The sequence below is a fragment of the Hippichthys cyanospilos genome, chromosome 5 (genome assembly GCF_059441005.1).
Source record: "Hippichthys cyanospilos isolate Australia breed blue-spotted pipefish chromosome 5, RoL_Hcya_1.0, whole genome shotgun sequence".
NCBI classification, from domain to species: domain Eukaryota; kingdom Metazoa; phylum Chordata; class Actinopteri; order Syngnathiformes; family Syngnathidae; genus Hippichthys; species Hippichthys cyanospilos.
Window position 1 is genome coordinate 16,205,865 of NC_142373.1, and position 15,328 is coordinate 16,221,192.

The 15,328-nt window shown below is 40.7% G+C and overlaps 1 protein-coding gene across 2 annotated transcripts in view; it reads right to left on the reverse strand.

Annotated features, from left to right (window-relative positions):
- The window catches only part of igsf3 (immunoglobulin superfamily, member 3), a 122,233-nt gene that overhangs the window by 37,843 nt on the left and 69,062 nt on the right, over nucleotides 1–15,328 (reverse strand). For both annotated transcript variants that reach the window (XM_088414267.1, XM_088414266.1), the window contains exon 3: nucleotides 6,560–6,979. In XM_088414267.1, coding sequence (XP_088270393.1) covers nucleotides 6,560–6,979 — 420 coding nt within the window. The remainder of the gene's footprint in view (nucleotides 1–6,559; nucleotides 6,980–15,328) is intronic.

A 15,328-nucleotide genomic window follows, 5' to 3' on the forward strand; every position in this document is an offset into this window, starting at 1 on the left:
AAAATGAATCAAAAATACACCCCCCACACACATACACACTCTATTTCTACATATTACAGTTTTCCAGTCGTTTATTTTCTTTGTGTGCAAAATCGCAGTGACGTCTGCATTTTTCCGACATCTGAAAAGTTGATTGAAGCAGCTCAAAAACAGTCATTCCTACTTACTTATATTGGACTGCACAGAGGACAAATGTCGGACATTTTTAAAAGCTGATTTTGAAGAAGAATTTTTGAAGAAGTAAAAAAGCACTGTGAGAATTTGACAATTGATCAAAATCAAACGGTTGTGCTAATAAATTTACATTTCCTTGAGATACTGTATGTAAACATACATTGGCAAACATGTTTGTGCAAGTACGTTTACATGCAATAAGTACAAAGTGTACGGACCCTCCCAGGAGCTAGCAAAAAAAAAAAAGAATTTCTGGTGAATATTGCCCAAAGGTGTACCTTTTCCTCATGTTATTTATGAAATATTGATTGTGAAATGCTATATCGTGTTGTCGTGGTTTGGAGCTTATGTTGTGTTCTTTTTTACTGTTCATCATAATTTCATATGCGCAAATCGGAGTGGTGCTCCCAATTCCATTGCATACCTGCTGTACAATAACAATAAAGGCATTATATTCTATTCTTTATAGGTTTGAATACAGTATGTCTTCCTCTAGTAATGATGGCATCGATTCTTATAGTGTTTTTTTTGTTTATATTTTGTGGCATGATAGTGGTGATAAGAAATGCATTAGGTCAACAAGAGGGAGAATTCACTAAGGCCCGCGTCCAAAATGCCACCACCATATTAAAAATGTGTCAAGGGAAATTTACATGGCATCAAACTGGAATTGGGTAATAGGTCCTGCAGTGCAAAGCCAGCTTCAGAGTAAATTCTGTTAAATCAGACATGCTGTCTCATATTCACCTTTATTTTTCCCAGTTTTTTGTATTACCTGATTTTGCAATATTTAAACACTTTTTTTTCCTCCAAGCTCCTCTAAGCATGCCTTCATGGACCTTTGTTTGTGCTCTTTCCTATAGAAAACATCTTGTCGGGGCAAAATATGGCAATTAGTCCAATCCATGATTGATTAATTGACCAAGTGGCAAGTCCCAATACTTTGATTCTACATTATGAGCGGTACATAATGACTGGCTACATATCGCTATTAACCCCTCTGCCTCTCGACTGCATGCCGCTCTGCATCACTACAGATTACTGACGGAGAGGTTTCGAACAGTTCCACACCAGTATTTGTCAGGAACTGAGTTAGTCGTCGTAATTACAGCTCGAGGCTAACGCCAACATTGAGAGGCAAAGCAGCCGCTTCCGACAACGCATCCTACCGTGCTCATCATCTGCAAATTAATACAGCAAATAAACCCAACACCCCCCCCCCCCCCCCCCACACACACACACACACACACACACGCACACAAAGCGAACATAATTTGGATAAGTGGAAGCTGAGTGAGCACCACCAACTTTGCTGTTGTATGAGCGGGAGGAAGAAGAGGAGGAGGAAGAGAGCGCTTGACTCCCTGTCACACTGCAAGCGAGAATTCTAATTAGGTTTATTTTTTATTGCCGGGGTGAAAGCCAAAAGGAGGGGAGGGCGAACGGAGCGCTCTGACAAATCAGCGATTTTTTTTTATCCGCACGGCGTGACCCCAACCTTTCCTCTTTTCCATTCTCTCGCCGTCGTCTGTGTGGTTGCAACTGACACAATTTTAGTGTCATCTTGTGCCCCGAGAATCCCCTTAACGTTCTATCCTCCTCATGTTAGTATTCCTCTGCATCTCATACTGTAGATAGCACAGCCTTCCGGTTTGCCACTATTTAGTCTCTATCTACAGCTAGAGGCGATGAACAGTTGTTTGTAATATGGACAAAGCTCTCTTGGGTGGACTTTTGAGTCCTTATTAATAAATGTGCATCAACCATTTTGGTGTACTGTACTAGGTAAGAGCATTTGACAACTACTATTGACTTGATAGGCTGTGATTTTAGTTCAAAGAACTAATTCACAAAGTGGCAAAAGTTAGTGCCACATTTACTGTGTTTTATTTAAAAGGGCCTTAATATGAAAAGTTAACTTTTCAATGCTGACTTAGTGTTGATTCGGCCTAAACACTCACAAAGTATTATTTTCATTCACTGATGTATTTCTAAGCATTCCCAACCCGTGCAGATGAAAACAGCTTGAAGTTCGCTTATGACAACGGGAGCGAGACAGGAGCAATTCGCAACTCCCTGCACCTCCTGTTCCAGAGAAAATACACGCTGACCTTATCCACATCTTTTAGTTTTGGTTTGGTTCCGGATCTGATGATTATTGATTTTGCACCGAGTCGGCCAAGTATTTGGCCACCTCGGTGCAAAATCTGTTGTGCAACGTTTTACTGCAGAGGTGGCCAAAATGCATGTTTGGGAACATACGTATGGACAATTAGCATCAGTAGTAAATAATTAACCCGCAAGCGCAACTATTGTTATGAATACAGGGTTCCCACAAGGACTGATTTGACAAAAGGAACCCAAGTTAGTAACAGCGGTATATTGATGTCAGTAAAACGCCTGTTTAGGCGAAATATGTTTGTTCAGTTAGTTAAGATATTTCTTCTTACCAGGCAATGTTTGTGTAAGAACATTTTACTTGTCCAAACATTGTTTTTCCTTAACACCCTCAAGGTATTATTTCTTGTTATTTAGGTTTTATCTCTAACTAATAACTAAGACGGGAGATATCTTTGTGTTTAGTTGCTTTTTAGCCCATTAACTCATTTTAAGAAATCTCAAAAGTCAAAATTTCCTTTCTATTTGCAGATCAGATAGCTTAAATTCAGTTATATACCATTATGCATATCCCTACAGAAAGCACTAGTGGCATGTAGATCATATAAGCTCTAACAATTACAGTTGTCAAGCACGATACAAAACTTAGATGGAACAAACAGAAAAGAATACAAATTGCTCTTAGTGTATGCAGTAAGTGAACATTTTCCAAGCCATTCAAATATTCGTCTTTGGCACACTTCCACGACACGCTGTGTTTTTTGTCACCTCGCATTACGGTGTGTGGTATAACAAATCGAATGTGTGATATGCTGCAACCTTCGCCGCCATGATATCACGTCATTTTCAGATTGCTTGCAGAACGTGAATAAATAAAACAGTAATCATCTGCATACATTACAATGTCAGAGCCCTTCTCATCAGACCCAAATGTTTTGTGTAGACACTAATCAAGAGGGGGTGATGTATATTGATACGACGACTAAGGAATGATGACAGCTCACCATTCATCTTGGCGCTTTGTGCTCTTCCTTCCTGATGAGGACAATCAAGTTTGAATTGGTGTCATTAATAAAATCTAATAGACGTGACATTTCAAATCGAAAGGTGTTTGGTGCATGCCGACAAATGTGAGAAAATATAATTCGAGGCTCTTTCGCTGTACATACTGCAATCAAAATTACCGTTTGTTTCAAACAAAAGCAAAACTGCAAACCGCACTCTCATCTCCTGGTTTTAAGCAGGTGAGTATATAAAGCACATATAGCATTTTATAACAATGCTTCACCATATTTACAAAAAAAAAAAATGTGCATTTTTATGTGGACCTGTGGATGAAAAAGTGAAGCTTGTGGTTTGTTCTTTTTCCTATGTGCTCCTTGATCTTATGGCTTTGAAATGTGATAGAGTACAACATAACATATTGGAAGGGGGGGCTATACAAGCTCACACAGGGCACACACAAGGAACACTACACATTAAATCACTATTCTACATTAAATCACCCTTCCTATTTGATTGGTGTCTGCCGTAATGGGAAAAAAAAGCAATGGAGGTCAGGCTAAGGTCGGGACAGATCCATGCCAGGCCGTTTTGGAATCTGCAATGGAAAAGTGTCAGTATATGCTAAAAGCTACGCCACTGTGTCGGCCAAGACACAAACAGCAAATATTTGTCCGTTTTCTGTAGCGCTTTTTCTCATCAGGGTTACAGATAAATTAGTTAACTCTTGGGCGAGGGGCTTGGTAGAACTTGGACTGGTTACGGTTCAATCACCAGCCACCTATTGCAAAACAGTCATTCACACCATGTATGGATAATTTGGATTCCCCACTTGATCAAACATGCATGCATTACTCGAAGAAAATGCACATTTTACACAGAAAGTGTGAAATTCACACCCCAAAACTCTGAGTGCGAGGCTTGATGACGTAGCCCAAGACTCAAACGGAAAAGACTAAAGTGGACCAAAAAGGAAGTATGAGAAAGTTGGTTTTAAAAAAATAATAAAGGGGGTAAAAAGAAAAGTTCTTAAAAACAGGGCGTTAAAACAAGATTCTGTCCAAGGCTGGGCTCTTTGATGCTGGCTGTGGGTGATTAGTTAGTGATGGGGCTGTCTTCCACTCCATCTTTTATGATGGGAGCTTAATGGAGGTGCTGTGCCCTGCTCCTTCAACATTCTCTCTCTTCCGCTGTCAAATATGCACACACCGCCAACTACGCCAGTTCGCCCCAAAAAGTTACGCAAGCTTCACCCTCGCCTGGCGGTAAGCAAACAGAAAAAATCCCAAAATCACACGCATCGAGTTTGAGCGCTAACATAAGCACACCTCTGCTGTGTTCGCCGTCATGCAACAACAACCCGCATCTATTATAGATTACAGGCAAGACTCAGAGTGACAAAGGGTTCGGAGAGGGGAACTCTTTGAGCCTTTTGTCTCCTCGCAGAAGTAGCGGGGAATCGTCTGACAAACGCGCCTCACATCTCTGTTCCCGCTCTCCCGTCGTTTCCACCAGCAGACGCTAACTGGGGCGCCATCGACTTCTGCGGATGTGATACTTCATCGGAAAAGGCCCAAAAATGAGCCTGATTCGAAGCGACCCGCTTGTTGAGACACCCGAGAGCTTGTTCCGTCAGGATAATGGCGCTAATGTCGCCGCCGTTTAGCGGCCAGGCGTAAGGGCCTTTCCAGTAGGCACACAAAGAGCGACTTCTTCCGAGTGGGTGACGGCACAGCTCGAGTGATAGGACGAGGAGGTCGAGTCGGGTGGGAGGTGCGGCGGCGAGCCATAAAGCTGTCTTTGTGTCTGATCCATCAAGCCCGGGGGTTGACTACTTATGAGATAATTATCAGGAGGCATATTCCGCCGACAGCCGCGCCGTCATGTTACTCGACCCGATGTCCTACCTCCTTTCTGCCTCCTCCGCCCGCACTTTGTCATCTCCATTAGACAATCGACCGAGCGGGCGATCCGAGTTGCCGACGGCCTGCGCGGCTCCTCGCGCTAATGCACTCAAGAAGAGGCATGACTGGCGTCTTTTTGCAACGCTTTCCTGACCTAGAAGCACCGATACAGTGAACCGTTCGCTTTTCATCAGAAACCCGTTCAAGCCCTGCTGTGAAATCTTCTGAGAAAAGACCGCATCACAAGTAATGCGAAAAATAACTGTGGCTGCGATGCGGAAAACAAAAGTGACTGATTACGATTAGAACAATGGTAAGCGATATAGGCTGTGTTCATTAACCTAAAGTTTTGTTGTTAACTATGAGATTACCTATTATACTGGGTTCATTTAGGCCTTATCTGGCAAACTGGCAGTAACTGTCTCCGTTTTGCTCTATTTGCTATAGGTGGCCAGGCTTTTTTTTTTTTTTTTTCCATCAAAACCGAATCTTTCAAAACCTCCGGCCAAAGTAGAGATTTGCCCAAGCCCCTGGTTTCGTGTAACCAGCTTAAACCAGAGATATGCGTCATAGTGCAACTCTTTTTCCCGCCAAAGACGCAGATGCTGGTGACGTCAGAGGCGGAAGTTCTTTCTGATTTGACTCGTCAGAGGCGGAGGTTCTTTCCGATTGGACAGAATTTGGAGACGCTACTGCTGCCTCGCGACTTAGCAATAATTGCAAGCCCTTGTGGCAGCCCTTGTCTTGATTGTTCTAAGATCTTTTTTGGAGAGGGGTTAAGTTTAACCAAGAGTGTTAGCTTTCCTCTGCCGATTTGCTTGCTATAATACTTCACTGGCAGCAATGTCGGATATAATATGGCATTTTTTCCACCAGAAAATAAAGTTTACCTATCATAATCAGCGGTAGAACATGATGTCAACCTGACACGTGTGGCGCAAGGTGACCCTCTTACACCCACACCGAATGACGCAAAAGCTCCAGGATGTCTTCGCAGATGTGAAAGAACCTTCCGAACTGTAATCAGCCCCTTGGTTCTATCTGATTGTACTTTAAGGTACACAAACTGCACTGCTATTTCTAACAATGGAGAGACCTTATACGCCGTGGACACCTGCTGTGCACGCTCACACCGTTTAAAGCTATTTACACCATCACTGAATATGCGTTTAATGTTGTTCGCCAAAGCGACACAAATGCATCAGTGGGAGGTCTGTGGAGGTTGAATAAGCCCTTTTTAGTGAGTTAATGAGCTTAGAGTGAGAGGCTGATCAGCAATCAGAGGAAGCCGGCCCACATGTGTGATGTACATCTGCTTCCTGACTCTTTGAAATCCAATCGGCATCCCTCACTTCACTCACCGGTGGGCTGAATGCGGAGCGGGGTCTTGTCGCTCTGTTTGCGGGTCATTGCAAACCAGCTGCCGTCGGCGTCCTGGATCCACTCCGCAGCCTGGCAGTAGAGAAGACCCTGGTCCACTGGTTGCAGCTTGTGGATGGTCAGACGGTAAGATGTGGCGCTGGTTTTGTCCAGCCTGAGGTCCCCCGCCGCCATCCTCTGGCGGTACGGCCCCCCGGAGCGTAGAACAAAGTCCTTGGACAGGGTGAGCAGCTCCTGAGGCGGGGCGGCTGCGTCATCGGGCACTTTCAGGTACCAGCCCACTGACAAATGAGTGTGTTGCATTGTGGTCCGGGAAACTTCGCAGGTCAGCTGCAGAGTATCGCCTTCCACTTTGGACAAAGTTTGTGCTGGGGCTGAAACCGTCAGTGAGTCGGCAATAACTGCAAAGAGAAAATAAATATATCAATCGGATGGCTCAAGAGAACCAAATTATCGAATGAACTTGAACAACTCGGACTTGGGTTCAATCTGACAATATAACAACAAAAAAAAGTGCAATGCTAAAATACGTTTGGATTTCATAAGACATACATCAGACATGCCTTGGACTGGTCGTCAGTCAGAATACAGATGGACAGGTAACCATTCACACTCACATTTCAACCTAAGGAGAATTAATAGTCTACTACAAAGAGGAACTGGATCAAACCACTGTACAACAACGGTAGAATAAACATTTTTAGCTTATTAACTCATTCAGTGCCACGAAGGAGAACTTCGTCTTTTAAAATCGTAATAACAAAAAGAAAAAAGAAAACTCTGGTCGAATATGTTTTTTTTTATGGAGGGTAGCTGACACGCTTGACTAATGCTTGCCTAATGTAATCCATTTGACCACTGGATGGCTGTGTTCCACACTTACAACATAGCTATTACCGACATGCGATCATAAGTAAGGAATGGAAGTCAATCTTTCATTAGCTACCACCCATATTTACACAGACGTAGCACACAATATTCTGTTGGCCTTGAAAGGTGAGTGAAAATGATAAAAATATACTGGCCACTGAGTTAAAATAACCTACTACAATACTAAACTACAGCTACTAATTCCAGTTTAAAATGTTGATAATCCAAAAAATATAAAAGATGAACTTTCATAATTAAGTGAAAATGTGCTATTTGGTCTTCTGTGTTGGTAATTGTTTTTTTTTTTTTTTTTTTTTTTTAACCAAGCAAAATCTAGATATTTCGATATTTCATTGATTTTTCCTGAAAGCCCTACCTACCAATGCTAGTTATGTTTCTTAAAAAAAACAATAACAAACCAAAAGAACATGCAATAACCAGTACACACATGAACCTTTATAGCCACACGCCATGTCTAGCACCAGCTAATGTGCTCTACTTTCACTCAGTACCCCACATGTCACTCACTAGCTCAGATGTTTTCATGTCATGCAAATTCTAAAGTCACATATAGTATAGTGTAGAAAGCGAGGACAGTCATCCATCCGATTGTTCCACGAATAAATGTTTTTGATTCCAATCGTGAAAATATACGTTTTTGTGCAGCTCAATAAAATACTTTTATTTCATCGCACTGCTCCCAAATATGTTCGAACCCGTGTTCCTGTTTTACATTTCGGTGATGGAAATCACATTGTTCAACTTCTTCATTGCGAGGCATGCGGCTTCGAATTTGACTACCAAATACGGTTCCTGGCGCGACACAGAGTTACGGAATATACAATGTGTAAATCTATTTAGGGAATGCCCAGGTAGGAAGTGCTTAACATCAAAATGAATGTGCTGCTGAGGCCGTTCCAGGTTAGAATGATCCATTACTTTAAGTGTTCTGTCCCAGTCCATAAAGAAACAGCATGTTGCTGTTAAACGCGCAGGACCGGCTTGACTACAGCAGACAATTTGGGTTTATGTCTACTGATAGTGAAAATAAATAGACATACACATATAAGATAAAAGAGCCTCAAAATCTGATTTGCAACCAAGTGGAGGAAAAAAAAAATATGATTCTCCCTCCGGCACGAGCGCTAACCATATCCTCCTGTTTCATGCTCAACTTTAACATGCTATAGTGTGCTGACATCTCACCGCAGCACAGGCCTCCAGAGAATACCATGAATATGTAAGTAAGCATGTGCAGTCATGAAAATAAAAAGGGGATCAAATTCAGTGTCGACTGAAGCGTGTAGAAAGAGGACCATCTATTTTAATCTATGGAATGAATGCTCCTCAATTGAGGTGAAAGGTATTATTGCAATATGCGTATACTGTACGCAGGCACGGTGCCTCGGAATGTGCTCAATGCACATGAGTTAGGACAGCGTGACATCAAGTTAATTGAGCAAATGATGCAAGTGGAAGCGTAATAGCGCGTGGTGAATCTTACCAGAGCTAAAGCAACAGTATGTCATAATTTGTGCTTGAAAAAACAGTTTCCGTGCCGTTGTGATGCTTCATTAATTTGCAATGACTTTTTTTCTTTTAATTGTCATGGCGACACCACAAACGGATAGGTTAAGACATGATCAAAACCAAAAAAACACCTCGTGTGTATTTACTCAACTGCTGAATTACACACACACACACACACACACACACACACACATATATATTTAAGCAGCAGTCTTTTTTTTTTTTTTTTTCAAGTCAGAGAGGCCTGTAATTTAAATGGATGTCAACCCTGACAGCCGTTTAGCATTTCATGATAGATGCATGTTGTAATCCATTAGGCTGAATGCTGGTAAATATGGAGACAGGGGTTAGGGCTGTGCAGATAAATCCAAGCATCAATAGAATCAAAACTGGTCAGTATCAGTATTGTATTGGTTAAAAAAAAAAAAAAAAAAAAAAAAGAGTGATTATCAATCCTTTACATGTGTTTATATATGTATTTATTTATTTATGATGTGTTTTCTCAAAATCAGGTTTATATCTCCTAGAAAGAAAATTCAAATACAGTGGACCTCCGGGTTGTGACATCCCTGGCTTACGTTGTGGAATACTACGTTTTTTCGTCCCCTCTTCATGGCATTTTTCCCGCTTTACGACATCAACAACAATTACAGAATTCAAACTTGGCGATCAGTGTGCGTGCACATGACTCTACAAGTTGCACCGTCACTAAAATGCTGGTCTGCTATTGGTCGGCATCACAGTGTCACTAAGATGCCGACAAGCTAAAGACATGATCTCGAGTGAGTGCTTACAATATCGTATTTATTGTCCATTTTAGTGCTTATTTCAAACATTAATTGGTTAGCCATAGGTCCCAAGATTGCTAGTGATGTTAAAGGGAGAAGTAAGAAAATGATTAGAAACGAAGCTGGAGATAAATGAGAAATACGAAGAAGGCTGGGCTAGGCTACCCTCACTAGGGAATATGGTCATAACAAGCTGGTCACGTGACTCAAAGGTAAATAAATCCTTTATATATTTTTTTATTTATGACGTTATTTAATTGTTTACATGTATATTACATATAAGTAGCTGGGGTTTGTACGCATTAGCTATAGGTTCTTATTGCTCGCCATACGATGATTCCGCCTTACGATCACAACTCCGGACCGGATTAATTTTATATGGCGGGGGTCCGCTGTATTAAACACATTCTACTTGTACTCTTAATTCCCTTTTAAAATGATATATAATGCCTCAGCTTAGCCCCTTTGAATTAAGCAATACTTCAGTCGGAATAGAGAATTGTGACTTGGGGTAAAAATGTAAATCAAAATCGTATTTCGCCAACTTCAATTTTAGCCACGAAAATCCCTGGACATCACCTATTATTTTATCCTGAGGCCATTTCTGGATGGAACAGTGCTTATTTAGTCAAGTGGATGGCGCACTTAGTGATTAATTGACTCATAAAAATTCGTATTTACGTGAACTGTGTCATCATAGCAAAATTACCATACCATTACAATAATATCAGCTCAACTATTTTTCAAAATATTTCAAGTTGTATAGCTGCAACGGCCATTAATACGCATAACTGGGAAATGTGTTTGTCGCGACAAAATAAGAAGGACCAGCCAGGAAGAGATGCGCCTCCAAACTAGGCCAAAGTAGGACAGATCAAAAACAAGATCGACAGGAGTGGAGAGAGGAGAAAAGAAGGCGGTTATAGGCGCTGGAGTGAGAAAGGGTGCGAAAATAGACCTAACGAGAAAAGAAAGTGACCAATAAGAAAGGGTCAAAGTCAGCGGGCCTCTAATGAGGTGCTACAATCTGCTGCTACGGTCCAGCCACACATGAAGGAGCAATTTGCTGCACTTCTTTGACTGAATACCATCTTCACATCTACTACTGGCTCACCTCAAGTGAGTTATTATGGCAATATTAGTCATGGGCGTAATAAAGCTTTTCTGCTGATATATGCCTTTGTTGCTTGCATGATACAATTACTAATATGGGACTCTAAGTAGGCCGGTGCCAGTGTTTATAGTGAGAGGCTCTGTTTATAATGGTTTCTGGCTGGGCAACCTCACTCTCTTAATAGGTCTTACCGCTGGGCAAGCCGATTTCAGTGGAAGCGTATCGGCGTGGTATAATCCTGTTGTTGTTCCGCAAATTAGTGTCTTGCAAATTAGGGACCCCGAGCAATTAGGGTTCGCTAATCCAAAAATGGATCAATCGGAAAGGATTGGCTTTTCGTCACTTATTTTTGGGGGGGTTGTTAGTCAGGTTCGAATATATTGGTCAATTTTGACTGTCAGTACACTCCATTAGAATATTCAAGAGATTCAATAAAAAGTTAAGGTATTTACAAAAACAACTTGGTAATTTTGTCCGCATTTTGTTCGAATCCAAATATTAAGACAGTCCATAACCCTTTAAAGATGCAATGATCAATCGGCAACTAATCGATTGTTATGATAGTTGATTATAATAATTACTGTTATTATCAAGAAATTAATCAAATTACTGGTGGAAGACCGCTCAAAACTTCTGTCACACCGTTAAGAGTTTGCAAATTAGCTTCTGGCTCCAGCCTTCTGGTGTGGAGTTTGCAAGTTCTCCCTGTGCCTGTGTGGGTTTTCTTGCAGTACTCTAGCTCATGTTCCAAAATACACACATGGGAGGTTTATTGAGGACTGCAAATTGTCCTTAGGTGTGATTTGTTGTTTGTCTCTGTGCGCCCTGTAATTGCCTAGCAACCAAATCAGGGTGTACCTTGCCCAAAGTCCAGTCCAGCTTGGAAAGGTTTCGGAGCGTCTAAGAGAGAGAACGATGAATAGATGGATGGATAATTTATTATTATTGATAATCAATGAATATTTGGATACCTTTTTTTTTATTTCCATTTTGTTCAAATGCCCAGATTTTCAGTTTCTCAAAAATAAATGTTAGCTAATTTCTCTTGCCCTTCATGAATGCAGACTGACTACAAACTATGTTTGTTTTGAATCAAAATACAACATTAGCTTTCACTTTGAAAAATCATTCTAAACATTTTTGGCTACTTTCTGGCATGTTATGGACTAAACCAGTGAATCTAAATTAGTTTGTGTCAATTTGAAATAAAGACATCTTTTTTAATAAAGGCGTGGAAATGCAAAATGTCTGTTCCATTGACAGAATGGCGTCGATGTTTTAATCCATTTTCAAAATAATTGGTCATTGCAGCCCTGCTAGATTTTGAAAGTACACAAAATCATAATTTTGGTATAAGGAAGTCATTCAATTTGATGATGTTCATCATAAAGACTGAGCAAGCATTTGATATTTGTATAAATCATGACCACGATGATTTCATACGCCTTGGCGGCGGTCTGCGGACAACCGAGAGCCGTTGTAATTTTTAGGGTGCTATAAAATATTTATTACCGCGTTATTAAAGCGGATAATACTTAAATTGTCGATTACTATTACACGCAACAAAAGGCCGAACGCTCGGCAATCGGAGGCTGAGCGGCAGCCGCACGAGACCGTTACCACAACAACACACCTACGCTACAACCTAGCGTCGCCATAGCAACCCTCCCACATGATGCACGGGGTCCCTTTGAACAGCGCGAGCGTCACTGGGACAACAACCATGCTTCTCTCCAATATCACTTGTAAGCCCCCCCCCCCCCCCCCCCCCAAAAGAATTCAGCGAGTTGATGACTTCTTGGCCCATTGCATCACTTCTTATAGAGACATTTAACATCGGGACTTGTCCTCAGTCCGCTGGACCGATCGGTTTTAGAGACAGATCGGTCGGTGGATGGCAGACCGATCAGAAAACGTTAGCCAATCTCAGCATTTCTTCGGGTCAGAATGAGGTTGCGGGGATCTCGCGATGGCCCCGCCGACCTCAATCTGGGAGAGGATTAGGAACTGAACGAGATGGCATTCCTGGGCACAAACACGCACTTGATCCTGTCACTTGAGACAACATAGCAGTGACTTCAAATAACTCAGCTTTTGCTGCTATATGTCATGCGTTACCGTACGCCGGTGTTTCTCAACTATATTTTGCCGGGCCCCCCCAGAAAAGAGAAAACGTTTTGTGCCCCCCCCCCAGTCGACGCACTGACTATAAATGAGATTATTATTGATGAAAATTGTTTAGGTATACCTACACATGTATGCTTTTTAACATTAACAGAAAAATGCAATATAAATCAACTTTCAACAACTGTTAATTATTTTTATCGGGTTACAGCTTAGTCTAAAACGGAAAAAAAGAAGCATGTACCATTGTGCCTGAAAGTAAAAGAAAATGATGAAAATTATTACTTTATTGCAATTACATTCCACATGACAAAAACAAAGCCTTTTTCCTGGATCATCCGGGCCCCTCCTGGCATCACCTTGCGCCCCCCCAGGGGGGCCCGCCCCACTATTTGAGAAACACTGCCGTACGCCAAGCTGAAGCCTGATTCTGGACCAAATCTTGTCTCCGAGTTGCCGGGGCAAACGCGGCTCTAGATGGGCGGGGCCACGTTGAATAAAATATGAATTAAGACTATGAATGCTTCACAGGGCACTCTTTGAAATACTTTTTATTTCTCCTGGAAGGAAAACTTTTCAAACTTTGCTATTATGATTACCTCAAAGAAATTACATTGTTCTCCTGAATTCTATGTGATGTTCCTTTTCACTTCAAGCCTAATGTGCTTTTCCTGTCCCATAAATGACTCCTTGAAATATCTCTTTCAAGGAGGTTGCTTTTTTTTTTTTTTTTTTATTGGTGTGGGCTATGCATTAATTCATTCTGGAAACTGTTTATTTTATGTAGCAATCTGGATTTATTATTATTTTTATTTTAGGTGGGTATTCTTTAAAGAATTAATCCATTAAACTGGTTGGCTCAACATTTTGATGATGTCATAAAAACTTAAAAACTCCTAAAACATTATTCTTACTTAAATCTTGGTTAGTAGTCAAACTTTTTTATTTTAATTCACATCTGTGCTTGCCCCAACTATTCTTGCTGACTGGATGAGGTGGTGCTTACACTGGACTACAGCTGGGCAATAAATCTAATTAAATCAATTAATTCATCATTTGAAAAATTGCAGTTAAAAATGAGCTAAATTGTGGAATTGTGATTTTGCTAAGTGGTGGAATGCTGAATGTGTATTTTACAAGAAATGTTAATGGTACTAACGACTTAATTCTGGAATTTAAATTGCTAATTCACTCCTAGCAGTAAACATTGTCTAAAATCAACTTAGCACCAGCCATTTTTAAATACTCCTTTAACCTAAAAAATATTTGGAAAAAAATACAGAGAGACTGAATATGTGAAATCTTAAAATGTAAATTAAAATTCTGGTATTGAATGAGTTAGCGAGTTATGCAGGCACTATGAATGTTACAATTATGTTAAAACTGATTTTAAATCTGTTTTTATTAGTTTCATCTGATTATTTTTCACAGGATAAAAAAAAAACACACAGCACACCTTTAAATGTTTGTTGAGTGTATTTCTTCCATTAAAATCTAATATGCTTATATATATATATATATATATAATGTGTGTACAATAATGAGCCATGTGATTTACGTTTTTTTTTTTGGTGAAGCTGAGAAGGCAAACATGCTTAACTACCTGACTAAATGTGACCCACGAGAATACTTGCATATTCAAATGTTATAATATTGGCCTTCCATGCTGATTGGCCACTGCCTAATAATAAGGTACATGGTATCTATTTTGATTTTTTTCAGTTAGCAAATGAGGTTGCCTTTAAAGGCCAATCCCAAAAATCTTATTTGGAGGTTTCTATAACTTTGCATTTTTTCTCCTTGGAAACCATTTTTAATATTGAATTTGAGTGATCACCCTTCACATTTTTGGTTTACTTTGCTTGAGCGTGAAGGAAAAAGAAATAAACCTTCTGTTTATTATTTTGTCTTTTTGACGGGCACCGAGGCTGTCAGTCCACCATAAATCTTCCCTCCTGGTCTACCTCATCTACATTTTTTTTTTTTTTTATGCTTTAATCTTCCCTTCTAGCCGATCTTCTCCTTCCGTCAAATCTCTGAAGTGAGCGACGCTCGTCATCGCTCAAGCTGGCCTTTTAAGTCCACGCATGAGGATGCGCAAGTAGGTGGGGGGGAAGATACAAAAACAGTGGAAAAGATGAGACAGGGTGGGAATAGATGATCTATCTAATGTGACCTGTATATTCCATCCATCCAAATTTCTTTCCATGCACTTTGTTCAATATGTTTTCAATTTAGAAAGAAGAAACAACCAACAAAAGAATTCAGCATGAGCTTGTGTGTGCGTTACTATGTCAAGCTTGATGACAGGGCAACGCATGTAC